General features: G+C 41.0%; 1 protein-coding gene across 3 annotated transcripts in view; it reads left to right on the top strand.

Annotated features, from left to right (window-relative positions):
• LOC124003864 (cadherin-22-like) overlaps nt 1-16,779 on the top strand; it is a 119,193-nt gene that overhangs the window by 59,901 nt on the left and 42,513 nt on the right. For all 3 annotated transcript variants that reach the window (XM_046312486.1, XM_046312487.1, XM_046312485.1), the window contains one exon: nt 1,713-1,849. In XM_046312486.1, coding sequence (XP_046168442.1) covers nt 1,713-1,849 — 137 coding nt within the window. The remainder of the gene's footprint in view (nt 1-1,712; nt 1,850-16,779) is intronic.

Here is a 16,779-nt window from a genome sequence, read left to right as displayed (position 1 = left end):
CAAACCAAGCTGTTTACCTATTGCAGATTCAGTCTTCCCAGCCTGGTGCAGGTCTACAATTTTGTTTCTGGTGTCCTTTGACAGCTCTTTGGTCTTGGCCATAGTGGAGTTTGGAGTGTGACTGTTTGAGGTTTTGGACAGGTGTCTTTTATACTGATAACAAGTTCAAACAGGTGCTATTAATACAGGTAACGAGTGGAGGACAGAGGAGCCTCTTAAAGAAGAAGCTACAGGTCTGTGAGAGCCATAAATCATACTTATTTTACACCATAATTTGCAAATAAATTCATTAAACATCCTACAATGTGATTTTCTGGATTTTCTTTCATCATTTTGTCTGTCATAGTTGAAGTGTACCTATGATGAAAATTACAGGCCTCTCTCATCTTTTTAAGTGGGAGAACTTGCACAATCGGTGGCTGACTAAATACTTTTTTGCCCCACTGTAATTGTATGTAATTTACATCATTATTGTGTAGGTGTCACAGTTTATTCCCAATTCTTGCATAAATAAAACATATTTTAACGATAGATTTTCAAGTTTAGTAATATCGCTTATTAATATAGAATGTTTGGTATAAACATTACAGCTTCAATTCAGAACCTACGGAACAGCAAGAGGAACTGCCCCTCCCTACGTTCAGACTATGCTCAAACCCTACATTCTAACCCGAGCACTCCATTCTGCCACCTCAGGTCTCTTGGCCATCAAAACCCCTACGGGAGGGCAGCGCCCGCTCAGCTCAGTCCAAGCTCTTCTCTGTTCTGGCACCCCAATGGTGGAATCAGCTTCCCCCTGAAGCTAGGACAGCAGAGTCCCTGCCCATCTTCCTGAAGACATCGGAAACCCTACCTCTTTCAAATCTTAAATAATCCTCCTCCTCATCTCTAAAATAAGAAATAAAAACCAGAACCAGCAGATGCACTTGACTACTTTATTGAGGAAAAGTGTACTTTCTATGCCTGTGATATGTAGTTGTCCCACTTAGCTATCTTAATATGAATGCAGTAACTGTAAGTCGCTCTGGATAAGAGCATCTGCTAAATGACAAAGAATGTCAAATGTAGAACAGGCAGACTAATGTAATATGACTGGAATAATCTAACTGTGGATGCAGTATGCTCTCCAAACCTAGACTATAAGAAGCTCATCTCACTGTAGCCGTTTTGGCAATCTTATATGGCATGTACAAAGACGCGACCAATCCCTTTGATTAGCTTTTTGTGGAAAAGGTAGAAAATGAAACTGATGATCCTCATAATATTTAATTAAAGTCCCGATGGGCATACATGACTGCCGAAAAAGAAGAGAAACTACTCATCGTATTTTGTTGGCTCTGTACTCTCCTGAATGGTCCTTGAGTAGCCAGCCACAAGGATGTGCAAATGTATTTTGGTTTAATTGGAGTGCAGCATTAAATATTAATTATTATGTTTTTTCTCCAGCAAGGGCTGAAACCGCAGACATGTTTGGGGACAAAGGTGCAGTAGGGAAACAAGCACATTGGCTAAATGCATCATTATTTTCATCGTCCTCTGAATCTGGCTCACAGTTTCCCACTTGAAAATGCTAATGTGAAGCCATAACCTGGTGTCAAATGCAACTGGCAATATCCCCATGGGCCACAGTGTTAGGGCGCCTCTAAAAAAGTATTGCCCATGGACCTCCCATTCAATTATGTATTCCCCTTTTTTCTCACTCTCCCTACCAGGTACTCTATTGACCAGAGTACGGACCAGGAGCAGATCTTCCACATTGATCCAGTTTCGGGTGCCATCACGCTGGGCAATATTCTGGACCGAGAGACGGCTGGCTGGCACAACATTACAGTGATGGCAGTGGAAGCAGGTAAATGCTACATTACTATAAATAATGTTGTATTGCATGGTATGCATAGAAATACATGACATATCATAAGCCTTATATAACTAAGCAATAAAGCCTAAGGAAGTGTGGCGATATAAATATATGGCCAATATAACACGCCGAAGGGTTGTTTTTAAGCAAGACACAACACAGAGTGCCTGGATACAACACTTAGACGTGGTATATTGGCCATATAGCACAAACACTTGAGGTGCCTTATTGCTATTATAAACTTACCAACATAATTAGAACAATAAACAAGTCATTTTTGCGTCATACCTGTGGTAAATTTTAGCAATAAGGCCCGATGGGTTGTGGTATATGGCCAATATACCACGGCTAAGGGCTGTTCTTGTTGCGGAGTGCCTGGATACAGCACTTAGCCGTGGTATATTGTGCATATACTACAAAGCCCCGAGGTGCCTTATTGCTATTATAAACTGGTTTCCAATGTAATTAGATCATTAAAAATAAATGCTTTGTCATACCCATGGTATACGGTCTGATATACCACGGTTGTCAGCCAATCAGCATTCAGGGCTCTAACCACCCAGTTTGTAATGTCTGATATAGAATAGCTTTCAGACAATCAGCATCCAGAACCCAAACTACCCCGTTTATAAGATATTGTAAAGGCTCATACAGTACATGCTTCTAACAAGTTTTTAAAGCATTACACCTGGATGTTTTAAGTAAAGTGTTTTTAAGAATTGTTAATAAGCCATTGATGGAGAGGCTGACACAGGGCCATGATACATAACACTGTCATGAGAATGACATAGCATATGTCATAACAGTTTATAACACCCAGCCCTGCCCCTATAATAACTGACATAATACATGCCTGAAGCTTGTTTGTTTTCTTTTTTCAAATATCAATGAGCCTAACGTGATGTGATTATTATGATATTGATATGGAATCACAGTTGGCGGACAAATATCAGCGTCCAACCAAGCTGTCACATAATCCAACATGAAAGCAGAACACCTGTAATGTTGTTTTGTCTCGCCTAATACTTTTTCATTCGCAAAGAAAATGAAGAATGTAATAACCTGACTGTGGAGTAGCTGGTGACAAAGCTATTCTTGTGCTTTGAATACAATCCCAAAATCACATCTGTCGAAGATTAGAAAAAGTACTGAGTGAATGCCCGTCCCTCCTTAGTTTAGTTCTTAGGGGAGCAAAGAGGAGGGACGGGCATTCACTCAGTACTTTTTCTAATCTTCGACAGATGTGATTTTGGGATTGTATTCAAAGCACAAGAGATTGCATTCTGCATCTGGCTAGTAATACCTACCTGTCCTCACAGGCACAGGATGAAAGAAAGTATTACAGCACAACAACACTGAATTCTACATCTCTTGGTATTTGTGATTCCCCCTTAAAGGTGCAATATGCCGAATTCGGTCCGCAATCTCCTGGTTGCTAAAATTCGAACAGTTGGCCTAATTTCAGTGTACGTGACAAAACAAGCAATGTGTAGGGTAGAGAATCATTGTACCATGTAAACCGCTGTGAAATATATTTTCAATAACCAAAAGCCGGTTATCGAGGTCCTGGGCTGGTGTGGTTACACGTGGTCTGCGGTTGTGAGGCTGGTTGGATGTACTGCCAAATTCTCTAAAGCGAAGTTGGAGGTGGCTTATGGTAAAGAAATGAACATGAAATTCCTGCAGTCAAAATGTCAATTGCACTCTCCCTCAAAACTTAGTGGCATTGTGTTGTATGACAAAACTGCACATTTTAGAGTGGCCTTTTATTGTCCCCAGCACAAGGTGCACCTTTGTAATGATCATTCTGTTTAATCAGCTTCTTGATATGCCACACCTATCAGTTGCATGGATTATTTTAGCAAATGAGAAATGCTCATTTCCAGGCACGTAAATACATTTGTGCACACAATTTGAGAGAAATAAGCTTTTTTGTGTAAATGGCACATTTCTGGGATGTTTTATTTCAGCACATGAAACATGAAACATGGGACCATGTTTGTTTATATTTTTGTTCAGTATATAATTTTAGCAACCAGTAAATGGCGAAGCATTTCTGCATAGTACACCTATAAGAAAAGGATGCATAAAAATAACGCACATAGAATAGGTCTACCGTTTCTAAAACATGCTTTCACTGAGAATGACAGATCAATGACTCACATTTCTATGTGAATTTGGTCAGTTTCCCAAAAAGTTACATATTGCATCTGCAATTGTAAAAACATAGTATTGACTGTATGTTATGGAATTATTCATAGTAGTTTGGGATTATGCTTATTTAAGTGCTCTACGCGACACACTTGTTTTCCTTGGAAGCAAACACACATACACACACACTTTTACACTCATTATATGCTGCTGCTACTCTGTTGTTTATTTTACTCTTGGTATTATCTATCCTGATGTCTAGTCACTTTACCCTGCCTTCATGTAAACTCAGCAAAAAAAGAAACATCCCTTTTCAGGACCCTGTCTTACAAAGATATTTTGTACAAATTCAAATAACTTCACAGATATTCATTGAAAAGGGTTTAAACACTGTTTCCCATGCTTGTTCAATGAACCATAAACAATTCATGAACATGCACCTGTGGAACAGTCATTAAGGCACTAACAGTTTGCAGACGGTAGGTCACAGTAATGAAAATGTAGGACACTAAAGAGGCCTTTCTACTGACTCTGAAAAACACCAAAAGAAAGATGCCCACGGTCCCTGCTCATCTGCGTGAACGTGCCTTAGGCCTGCTGCAAGGAGGCATGAGGACTGCAGATATGGCCAGGGCAATACATTGCAATGTCCGTACAGTGAGACGCCTAAGACAGTGCGACAGGGAGACAGGACGGACAGCTGATCATCTTCAAAGTAGCAGACCATGTGTAGAAACACCTGCACAGGATCGGTACATCCGAACATCACACTTGCGGGACGGGACAGGTACAGGATGGCAACAACAACTGTCCGAGTTACACCAGGAAAGCACAATCCCTCCATCAGTGTTCAGACTGTCCGCAATAGGCTGAGAGAGGCTGGACTGAGGGCTTGTAGGCTTATTTTAAGGCAGGTCCTCACCAGACATCACAGGCAACAACGTCGCCTTTGGGCACAAACCCACCATCGCTGGACCAGACAGGACTGGCAAAAAGTGCTCTTCACTGACGAGTCGTGGTTTTGTCTCACCAGGGGTGATGATTGATTCGCATTTATTGTGGAAGGAATGAGCGTTACACTGAGGCCTGTACTCTGGAGTGAGATCAATTTGGAGGTGGAGGGTCTGTCATGGTCTGGGGCAATGTGTCACAGCATCATCAGACTCAGCTCGTTGTCATTGCAGGCAATCTCAACGCTGTGCGTTACAGGGAAGACATCCTCCTCCCTCATGTGGTACCATTCCTGCAGGCTCATCCTGACATGACCCTCCAGCATGACAATGCCACCAGACATACTGCTCGTTCTGTGCGTAACATCCTGCAAGACAGGAATGTCAGTCTTGTGCCATGGCCAGCGAAGAGCCAGGACCTCAATCCCATTGAGCACGTCTGGGACCTGTTGGATCGGAGGGTGAGGACTAAGGCCATACCCCCCAAAAATGTCCGGGAAATTGCAGGTGCCTTGGTGGAAGAGTGGTGTGACATCTCACAGCAAGAACTGGCAAATCTGGTGCAGTCCATGAGGAGGAGATACACTGCAATACTTAATGCAGCTGGTGGCCACACCAGATACTGACTGTTACTTTTATTTTGACCCCCCCCCCTTTGTTCAGGGACACATTATTACATTTCTGTTAGTCACATGTCTGTGGAACTTGTTCAGTTTATGTCTCAGTTGTTGAATCTTGTTATGTTCATACGAATATTTACACATCTTAAGTTTGCTGAAAATAAACACAGTTGATAGTGAGAGGACATTTCTTTTTTTGCTGAGTTTACATACAGTATCTACCTCAAATACCTTGTACCTCTGCACATTGATCTGGTACTGGTACTCCCTGTATATAGCTCCTTTCTAGTGTACTTTATTCCTGTTGTGTTAAAATTGTATTTGATTTGAACAAACTCCCTCACGACGCCAGGACAGCGGAGTCAATCACCACCTTCCGGAGACACCTGAAACCCCACCTCTTTAAGGAATACCTAGGATAGGATAAGTAATCCCTCTCACCCCCCTAAGTTTTAGATGCACTATTGTTAAGTGACTGTCCCACTGGATGTCATAAGGTGAATGCACCAATTTGTAAGTCGCTCTGGATAAGAGCGTCTGCTAAATGACTTAAATGTAAATGTTAAATGTAAACTTCTTATACAAACATTTAGAGCAGATTTGAATTCGGGAGTCTTTCAGTATCTACTTGGAGCTGTATTTCTCAAGACAAATAGTTTGCTTTTGTGCTCTTCTTCTTTGTGCATTATGTCATAAGCACATTTTTTATGTTAATTGACCATTCAAGGGTGTGAGACAGTCTTTTCAACCCATAGCAAGCATAAACACAGGGCCCTTCCTTGCATCTCCCAAAAAAAAGCCCAGACAAACAAAGTCGATGCTTGATTTCATCAGAAATTCTATCCAAATGTTTATCACCAGTGGCTCATCCAGTCCTGAAGACACTGAGGAGAAGTTTTGCGCAACTTGGTTTTATGACTCTTCGATGAATTACCATTGGAATGGCAAAAGGTTGAATTGAATGAGGCCAATTTAAGGTTACAGTAAAATAACATGACCTCATTATTCCCCAACTCCATTATTAACCTTAACCCTTTGACGCATACAATCACATATTTGTGGTCATTGTTAAGTGGTTCCTGCAGCGTACGATCTCAAATACGTGATTGGAACAGTAGCAACAGAACGTATGATGCATGATGTCTAAACACCATTGTTGTCTGAAACAGCATCTAAATATTTTTTTGTACTGATGAAAAATGAAGGTCTTAAACTGTATTCCTCAAATGTACCTTTTATTGTAAAAGATAAATGTGAACTTCATCATCCAAGCATCACACATCCACAGCCAAACTCATTCCATAAACCAGTCTAAATAACAGGTTAGTGACCTAAAAGCTAAACTAGTTTACAATGTACCACATCTCTGGTGAGACTAATGGTGAGACTAAAGAGACTAATGTAATGCTGTTTAGAAAATAAATGCATGTCAGCTAAGCTAACAGCAGCTAAATTCTTTATGACGGCAGCCATGTTTGTTTAAGTTTGACAAGTGAAAATACCCTAATCCCAGAATGCCATTCACTATAAAATACAAATAAACAAAGTCAAAGATGGCTTCGCTCATTAGCTGAAAAATATTAACTTTGTTTAGACACTTCTCAGCATATTACAAATCATTGATGTACTTGTTACAGTGTATACAAGAACCGGAGCACATGTTGACAAGTTGTTTACCGTTTTTGACAAATCACAAAGCAAATAAAATGTTTAAGCTCACAGATCATCACATCAAATACTAGCCTACTACCTAGCCTAACCATAGCACAAAAGCTAAACAGGGCTGAAACGATTTTAGGGGGGTTTGTAAGTCTGTGGGGGGTAGAAATGGGGGACGGTATCGTGGGGGGATATAATGCATAATATACTACTATGATGGGTAATTTATCAATAGATGGGGGACAAACACAAGAGAAGGTTATATAAAATATATAAATAAAAATAACCCCCTTGGAAAGGGGGATCTGAGCTGGCAACCCTGAGGTACCAAAGTTACGATCTGATACCACAATCAAGACAACTGGGAACTCGAAGGAAAAAAAAGTTTTGAATGGTCCTTCAATTCAGAATTCCAACTCGGGAACTCGGGCCTCTTTCTAAAACTCCGACTTTCTGACCTGAAGATCATTGACGTCACAGTTGTCTTGAAAGCACCATAAGTCAGTCGAGTGAACTAACCTTTGTGATTTTTTTATTTCACCTTTATTTAACCAGGTAGGCTAGTTGAGAAAAAGTTCTCATTTGCAACTGCGACCTGGCCAAGATAAAGCATAGCAGTGTGAACAGACAACACAGAGTTACACATGGAGTAAACAATTAACAAGTCAATAACACAGTAGAAAAAAAGAGAGTCTATATACATTGTGTGCAAAAGGCATGAGGAGGTAGGCGGATAATTATAATTTTGCAGATTAACACTGGAGTAATAAATGATCAGATGGTCATGTACAGGTAGAGATATTGGTGTGCAAAAGAGCAGAAAAGTAAATAAATATAAACAGTATGGGGATGAGGTAGGTAAAATTGGGTGGGCTATTTACCAATAGACTATGTACAGCTGCAGCGATCGGTTAGCTGCTCAGATAGCAGATGTTTGAAGTTGGTGAGGGAGATAAAAGTCTCCAACTTCAGCGATTTTTGCAATTCGTTCCAATCACAGGCAGCAGAGTACTGGAACGAAAGGCGGCCAAATGAGGTGTTGGCTTTAGGCATGATCAGTGACATACACCTGCTGGAGCGCGTGCTACGGGTGGGTGTTGCCATCGTGACCAGTGAACTGAGATAAGGCGGAGCTTTACCGCGCATGGACTTGCAGATGAGCTGGAGCCAGTGTGTCTGGCGACGAATATGTAGCGAGGGCCAGCCGACTTGAGCATACAGGTCACAGTGGTGGGTGGAATAAGGTGCTTTAGTAACTGCATCCAGTTTGCTGAGTAGAGTATTGGAAGCTATTTTGTAGAAGACATCGCCGAAGTCGAGGATCGGTAGGATAGTCAGTTTTACTAGGGTAAGTTTGGCGGCGTGAGTGAAGGAGGCTTTGTTGCGGAATAGAAAGCAGATTCTAGATTTGATTTTAGATTGGAGATATTTGATATGAGACTGGAAGGAGAGTTTACAGTCTAGCCAGACACCTAGGTACTTATAGATGTCCACATATTCAAGGTCGGAACCATCCAGGGTGGTGATGCTAGTCGGGCATGCGGGTGCAGGCAGCAAACGGTTGAAAAGCATGCATTTGGTTTTACTAGCGTTTAAGAGCAGTTGGAGGAAGGAGTGTTGTATGGCATTGAAGCTCGTTTGTAGGTTAGATAGCACAGTGTCCAAGGACGGGCCGGAAGTTTATAGAATGGTGTCGTTTGCGTAGAGGTGGATCAGGGAATCGCCCGCAGCAAGAGCAACATCATTGATATATACAGAGAAAAGAGTCGGCCCGAGAATTGAACCCTGTGGCACCCCATAGAGACTGCCAGAGGACCGGACAGCATGGCCACCGATTTGACACACTGAACTCTGTCTGCAAAGTAGTTGGTGAACCAGGAAGGCAGTCATCAGAAAAACCGAGGCTACTGAGTCTGCCGATAAGAATATGGTGATTGACAGAGTCGAAAGCCTTGTCAAGGTCGATGAAGACGACTGCACAGTACTGTCTTTTATCGATGGCAGTTATGATGTCGTTTAGTACCTTGAGCGTGGCTGAGGTGCATCTGTGACCGGCTCGGAAACCAGATTACACAGCGGAGAAGGTACGGTGGGATTCGAGATGGTCAGTGACCTGTTTGTTGACTTGGCTTTCGAAGACCTTAGATAGGCAGGGCAGGATGGATATAGGTCTATAACAGTTTGGGTCCAGCGTGTCTCCCCCTTTGAAGAGGGGGATGACTGCGGCAGCTTTTCAATCCTTGGTGATCTCAGACAATATGAAAGAGAGGTTGAACAGGCTGGTAAAAGGGGTTGCGACAATGGTGGCGGATAGTTTCAAAAATAGAGGGTCCAGATTGTCAAGCCCAGCTGATTTGTACGGGTCCAGGTTTTGCAGCTCTTTCAGAACACCTGCTATCTGGATTTTGGTAAAGGAGAACCTGAAGAGGCTTGGGCGAGTAGCTGTGGGGGGGGGAGCTGTTGGCCGAGGTTGGAGTAGCCAGGTGGAAGGCATGGCCAGCTGTTGAGAAATGCTTGTTGATGTTTTCGATAATCATGGATTACGTGTTACCTAGCCTCAGTGCAGTGGACAGCTGGGAGGAGGTGCTCTTGTTCTCCATGGACTTTACAGTGTCCCAGAACTTTTGGGAGTTAAAGCTAGAGGATTCACATTTCTGCCTGAAGAAGCTGGCCTTTGCTTTCCTGACTGACTGCGTGTATTGGTTCCTGACTTCCCTGAACAGTTGCATATCGCGGGGACTATTCGATGCTATTGCAGTCCGCCACAGGATGTTTTTGTGCTGGTCGAGGGCAGTCAGGTCTGGAGTGAACCAAGGGCTATATCTGTTCTTAGTTTAGCATTTTTTGAACGGAGCGTGCTTATCTAAAATGGTGAGGAAGTTACTTCTAAAGAATGACCAGGCATCCTCAACTGACGGGATGAGGTCAATATCCTTCCAGGATACCCGGGCCAGGTCGATTAGAAAGGCCTGCTCACAGAAGTGTTTTAGGGAGCGTTTGACAAGGATGAGGGGTGGTCGTTTGACTGCGGATCCGTAGCGGATACAGGCAATGAGGCAGTGATCGCTGAGATCACAGATTTAGAGTTGTACCTGGTGGGTTCCTTGATGATTTGTGTGAGATTGAGGGCATCTAGCTTAGATTGTAGGACTGCCGGGGTGTTAAGCATATCCCAGTTTAGGTCACCTAACAGAACAAACTCTGTAGGTAGATGGGGGGCGATCAATTCAGGTGTCCAGGGCACAGCTGGGAGCTGAGGGGGGTCGGTAGCAGGCAGCAACAGTGAGAGACTTATTTCTGGAGAGAGTAATTTTTAAAATGAGTTCGAACTGTTTGGGTATGGACCTGGAAAGTATGACATTACTTTGCAGGCTATCTCTGCAGTAGACTGCAACTCCTCCCCCTTTGGCAGTTCTATCTTGACGGAAAATGTTGGGTATGGAAATCTCAGAATTTTTGGTGGCCTTCCTGAGCCAGGATTCAGACACGGCAAGGACATCAGGGTTAGCAGAGTGTGCTTAAGCAGTGAGTAAAACAAACTTAGGGAGGAGGCTTCTGATGTTGAAATGCATGAAACCAAGGCTTTTTCGATCACAGAAGTCAACAAATGAGGGTGCCTGGGGACATGCAGGGCCTGGGTTTACCTCCACATCACCCGCGGAACAGAGGAGGAGTAGTATGAGGGTGCGGCTAAAGGCTATCAAAACTGGTCGCCTAGAGCGTTGGGGACAAACAATAAAAGGAGCAGATTTCTGGGCATGGTAGAATATATTCAGGGCATAATGCGCAGACAGGGGTATGGTGGGGTGCGGGTACAGTGGAGGTAATCCCAGGCAATGGGTGATGATAAGAGAGGTTGTATCTCTGGACATGCTGGTTGTCATGGGTGAGGTCACCGCATGTGTGGGAGGTGGGACAAAGGAGGTATCAGGGGTATAAAGAGTGGAACTAGGGGCTCCATTATAAACTAAAACAATGATAACTAACCTGAACAACAGTATACAAGGCATATTGACATTTGAGAGAGACATACAGCGAGGCATACAGTATTCACAGGTGTTGATTGGGATAGCTAGCTAAAACAGTAGGTGAGACAACAACAGCTAATCAGCTTGCACAACAACAGCAGGTAAAATGGCGTTGACTCGGCAGAGAGGGTCGGATTACATCTTTGGTCTGACAGACGCTAATGATGTTAACAAACGTGGCACCACACATAGCCAGGAAATAGCTTAGCATTAGCTCATCATAATCAGAACAACATTATAGTTTTTTACACACATCATATGCGTCCATTACAATCATTGCAAGTATCATAATTCATGATGTCACCAGTACTTGAAAACATGTTAATAAAACAGTTAATACATTATGATCCATACATACATATGGTGTGCTACAGCAGAAACAGGTTATACAGAAAGTAAGCTACTTACTTTGATAGGAACGCACACATGTCCAAAGTCCAATTTGTAAGACAAACAACCATGAAGGCAATGCAAGTGCCAGCCAGAAAATGTGGTGGGGGAAAATGTTTGTGTAAGACCTGTTCTGACTAGAGATGTGCAATGTCTTCATATTTGATCTGGGTAAACACTTGGGAAGTGCTTGGGCTCACGTTGAAGAGAGAAGTTTGTCCGTTCAGTAAAGTCTCAAACATAAATTGTTTGCAAGAGTGAAATGGGATACTTATTATGCGAATTAACGAGGAGGCGGAACACAACTCAATTCAAATTGTTGTTAGAAAATAAAACTTGTCAGAATTTGAAATTGACAAGTTGAAACATAGCCTATTGATAATTAGCAGTCAGCTTGCCTTGGTTTGAGGGCAGCATGGGTAACTAACTGTCCTGTTGTGTAACATTCACATTTTGGAACAGTGAGAGTATTCTGACATCACACGCATGAAAAAACTCATGCAGGGGCGACGGTTAGAGATAGCTGGAACTCATGTGTGAAAATGTTAATGCCCTGTGATTGCTTCATCAGCACTGTTGATTTCTTCCTTGATGAAATGAGGTCCATGGTTGGTCATCATGTTGCATGGGTGATTGACCCTGATTAGTAATGAGCCAGGCCAGAAAAACCTAACTCATAATATTTTTAACTATTATTTCTCCATGTCAGAGGAAGTCATACCACATTCTCTCCATATCAGAGTTAGTGAATATACAGTGTGTCAACTAAATTGTTTGCATTCACATATGCTTAATTCTTTTCATTAAAACACGTATAAACTCAGATCCTCCGACATCCAAAACAGTTTATAACCGGAGTGTTAAATATGAGTTGGAAACTCGGGTAGCATCGTTGCATCGTCTGTTTCCAAGTTGGATATTTCAGAGTTTCTTAGTTCCAACTTGTGCATGAATGCATCATAAAGGCGGCTCCTCTGCAGTACATGTAGTCCTTCCCTCGATGGGAGACTGAGGACCTGAGTAGTAGTGTCATGAGCAGCCTTTTGCATCTTCGGCAGACTCCTGACAGACCTGCTTTCGGTGCAGAATCCTATCAGAGTAGGAAGACTGACACATCATTTCAGAGACCTGTGATAGTGAGCATATCACATTGCAAAACTGTATTTTTCGTGACAGGTAAATGGAAAAATAATATTCCCACCCTTAGGGTTAAAAGATACCAGAGTACAAAATACTTTTTACAGCGTTTCACATTTCCCCTGACCTGGTGCAGAGTGCTTCCTCACACGGAAATATCTTTAAAAAGTTGCAACCGTAGAAAATTAATAGAAATTAGACAGATAGTGAAACTTTTATCTAATCGTATACAACACACTTGTGGTAGTCTGTGTAACAGTTAAAATGAGAAAGGAAATTATACAAAAGAGGAAATTATTGTTGGATTCATTTAGTAATGGTGTGCAGTTTCTAGGAAACTTCAGACAGATGATGCACCATACATCAGATGTGCATCAGAGCCACTGACCTGTGTCTGTGACTGTTTCATCTATGTGATTGTATTATCTATAATGTCCTTATCAAGAATAGCTTTTCGGGATATTTAGAACTTTCGAAATGACTTACAATTTATTGTATTTATGATGAATATATCATGTCAGCCATTTGTATATAATGGACTGTATATAGCGCTGGATTTGGATTTACATTGTTCAGAGGAAACTCACCTCATCCACTACCATGTCTAACAATATTGAGTAAGGCTGTAATCCAGAGGTGGGACCAAGTCACTATTATTTGAGTCACAAGTAAGTCACAAGTCAGAAGGTAAGAAATCTCATGTCGAGTCACAAGTAGAACGGGCCAAGTCTCAAGTCAATTCCAAGTTGTGTATCTGTATAAACCCATTAGAACTTGGCTATATGTTTGTACGTATTATTTCATTTTACCTTTATTTAACCAGGTAGGCCAGTTGAGAACAAGTTCTCATTTACAATTGCGACCTGGGCAAGATAAAGCAAAGCAGTGCAACAAAAACAACAACATGTAAACAAACATACAGTCAACAGAAAATAATCTATGGACAGTATGTGCAAATGTGGAAGAGTAGGGGGGTAAGGCAATAAATTGGCCAGATGCGAAATAATTACAATTTAGCATTAACACTGGAGTGATATAAGGTGCAGATGATGATGTGTAAGTAGAGGTTCTATCTGCAATCCAAGCACAAGTCTTAACAAATAAAGATGGACCAATCAGAATACATCTTTGCCATCTCCCTCTACGTATGGTCTAGGCTAGTCGAGCCAGCAATAATTGTACGCAAGTGAAGACTTCCATGTCAGAAATATTTCAGTGAATTATGTTGTCACTTCATTTTTCAGTGATGACAATAATTTGTCTGATGATCATAATGCATTTCTTAACCTATCTCTGCACAAAACCCGTTGTGGGATGAAATTCAGTGATCGCTACGTTAATAGTCATATTAAACATTAATGAAAATACAAGTGTCTCACATGTTTCGAAAGCCTAGAATCTTGCTAATCCAACTGCGTTATCAGATTTAAAAAAGGATTTACTGCGAAAGGATACGATGTGATTATCTGAGGATAGAGCCCCATAAAAAACCTATTTCAACCAGCACAGGCGTAACAAAATCACAAACTGCCATAAAATAAATTGTTTACCTTTGACGATCTTCCTCTGTTTGCCATCCCAATGCTCATTGTTACACAATGAATGGTCTTTTGTTTGATAAAATCCATTTTTATAGCCTAACACGAAACATTTTGAGAACCGCTTGTGTCGTGAATTTCGTCTCATTGCATTTTCGACGACACATTTGAGGTATATACACACACAAAACATGAATTTTCCAGTCATGTTTGGTTTCATTGCAATCAACTGGTTTGTTTGTAACACAACCAGATTTGAAAAAATCTGTCATTCTCCCATGAAATAAGGCACTTTTCCCTGGTAGGCCATCATTGAAAATAAGAGTTTGTTCTTAACTGACTTGCCTGGTTAAATAAAAAAAATACCAGAGTAAATTATCTATTGATTCTGTCTCTTCGCAGCCAAATCTACAGAGCTGAGACTGAAATTATGCATTCTGTTGGTGGCAGTGATTTTATATAATACTTTAAATTTAAAATCTTAATTGAATCAAGTGTAGTTTTTTTGTACCATGTGCCATGGAATTGGCACATCGAAAATCCTTCCTATTTATTTTGCAACCTGTATGGCGCAGAGGTCAGCATTTTTGTCCTCAAATGAAACTGGTATATTTTTCTATTCATGCCAGTTCCTTTCAGCCAATTTGTATCTTTAATATATGGCAGGCAAACAAATTCCCAACCTTCTCTCTTTTCCACTTGCCTCCTCCATTTTTGTGGTAGTACTGCAATCAGTTGGTTGTTAGTTTAGATTGAGCAGATATTCACATGTTTTTTTGATAGCTGCATATGTGACATAACTCCTCTGTTTCTATATTCCTAATATCATTAATAAACATAATAGCATTTAAAAATATTTTTTACATAAAGAATGTTTTTTTAATTAATCAGTATATTTGAGTTTAACCATAACATTTGTTGTAATATTTGTTCTATCTTTTCTGGAGGATAAAACTGAAATTGTAACCAGCTTTGTATGGCTTGTTTAAGAAAGGGCGATACTTGAAACAAAATGTTGTTTTCAATTAGTCGGAAATTATACGTTTTTGAACAAAGGATGAGCCTTTCTTAATAATCTACCCGAGAAACATTTTGGGTTTAAGTATAACTTATGTATGAGTGAAGCTTTGAGTGAGAGGTTTAAAGCTTTAATATTTAATAATAATTTTAGCCCCATAAACTCATATTCATTATATAAATAGGCACGTGGCTTCTTCCTTGCTGAGCGTCCTGTCAGATTATGTCTATATACGACTTGTTTTTCTGTGGATATATATACTTTTGTACTTGTTTCCTACTGCATCTTCACAAGGTTCTTTGCTGTTGTTCTGGGATTGATTTGCACTTTTCGCACCAAGTACGTTAATCTCTAGGAGACAGAACGCGTCTCCTTCCTGAGCGGTATGATGGATGCGTGGTCCCATCGAGTTTACAGATGTACAGATGAATGTACCTTCAGGCATTTGGAAATTGCTCCCAGGGATGAACTAGACTTGTAGAGGTCTACAATTGTTTTTTTCTGAGGTCTTGGGTGATTTCTTTTGATTTTGCCATGATGTCAAGCAAAGAGGCACTGAGTTTGAAGGTAGGCCTTGAAATACATCCATGGGTACACCTCCAATTGACTCAAATGATGTTGATTAGCCTATCAGAAGCTTCTAAAGCCATGACATAATTTTCTGGAATTTTCCAAGCAGTTTAAAGGCACAGTCAACTTTGTGTATGTAAACTTCTGACCCACTGGAATTGTGATACAGTGAAATAATCTGTCTGTAAACAATTGTTGGAAAAAATAGTTGTGTCAAGTAGATGTCCTAACCGACTTGCCAAAACTATCGTTTGTTAACAAGAAATGTGTGGAGAGGTTGAACAACTAGTTATAATGACTCCAACCCAAGTGTATGCAAACTTCCGACTTCAACTGTATCTCTATATACAGTGGCTTGCGAAAGTAATCACCCCTTTTTGCATCTTTCCTATTTTGTTGCCTTTCAACCAGGAATTAAAATATATATTTTGGGGGGTTGTATCATTTGACTTACACAACATGCTTTGAAGATGCAAAATATATTTTTATTGTGAAACAAACAAGAAATACGTTTAAAAAAAACTGAAAACTTGTGCGTGCATAACTATTCACCCCCACCTCCTCTCAATACTTTGTAGAGCCACCTTTGCAGCAATTACAACTGTAAGTCTCTTGGAGTATGTCCCTATAAGCTTGGCACATCTAGCCACTGGGATTTTTGCCCATTCTTCAAGGCAAATCTGCTGCAGCTCCTTCAAGTTGGATGGTTTCAGCTGGTGTACAGCAATCTTTTTAAGTCATACCAAAGATTCTCAATTGGATTGAGGTCTGGTCTTTGACTAGGCCATTCCAAGACATTTAAATTTTTACACGTAAACCACTCGAGTGTTGCTTTAGCAGTATGCTTAGTGTCATGGTCC

Source organism: Oncorhynchus gorbuscha, linkage group LG18 (assembly GCF_021184085.1).
Source record: "Oncorhynchus gorbuscha isolate QuinsamMale2020 ecotype Even-year linkage group LG18, OgorEven_v1.0, whole genome shotgun sequence".
In the NCBI taxonomy this organism is placed as follows: Eukaryota; Metazoa; Chordata; class Actinopteri; order Salmoniformes; family Salmonidae; genus Oncorhynchus; species Oncorhynchus gorbuscha.
Note: the sequence above shows the minus strand (reverse complement) of the source record. Positions and strands in the feature narration are given on the sequence as shown.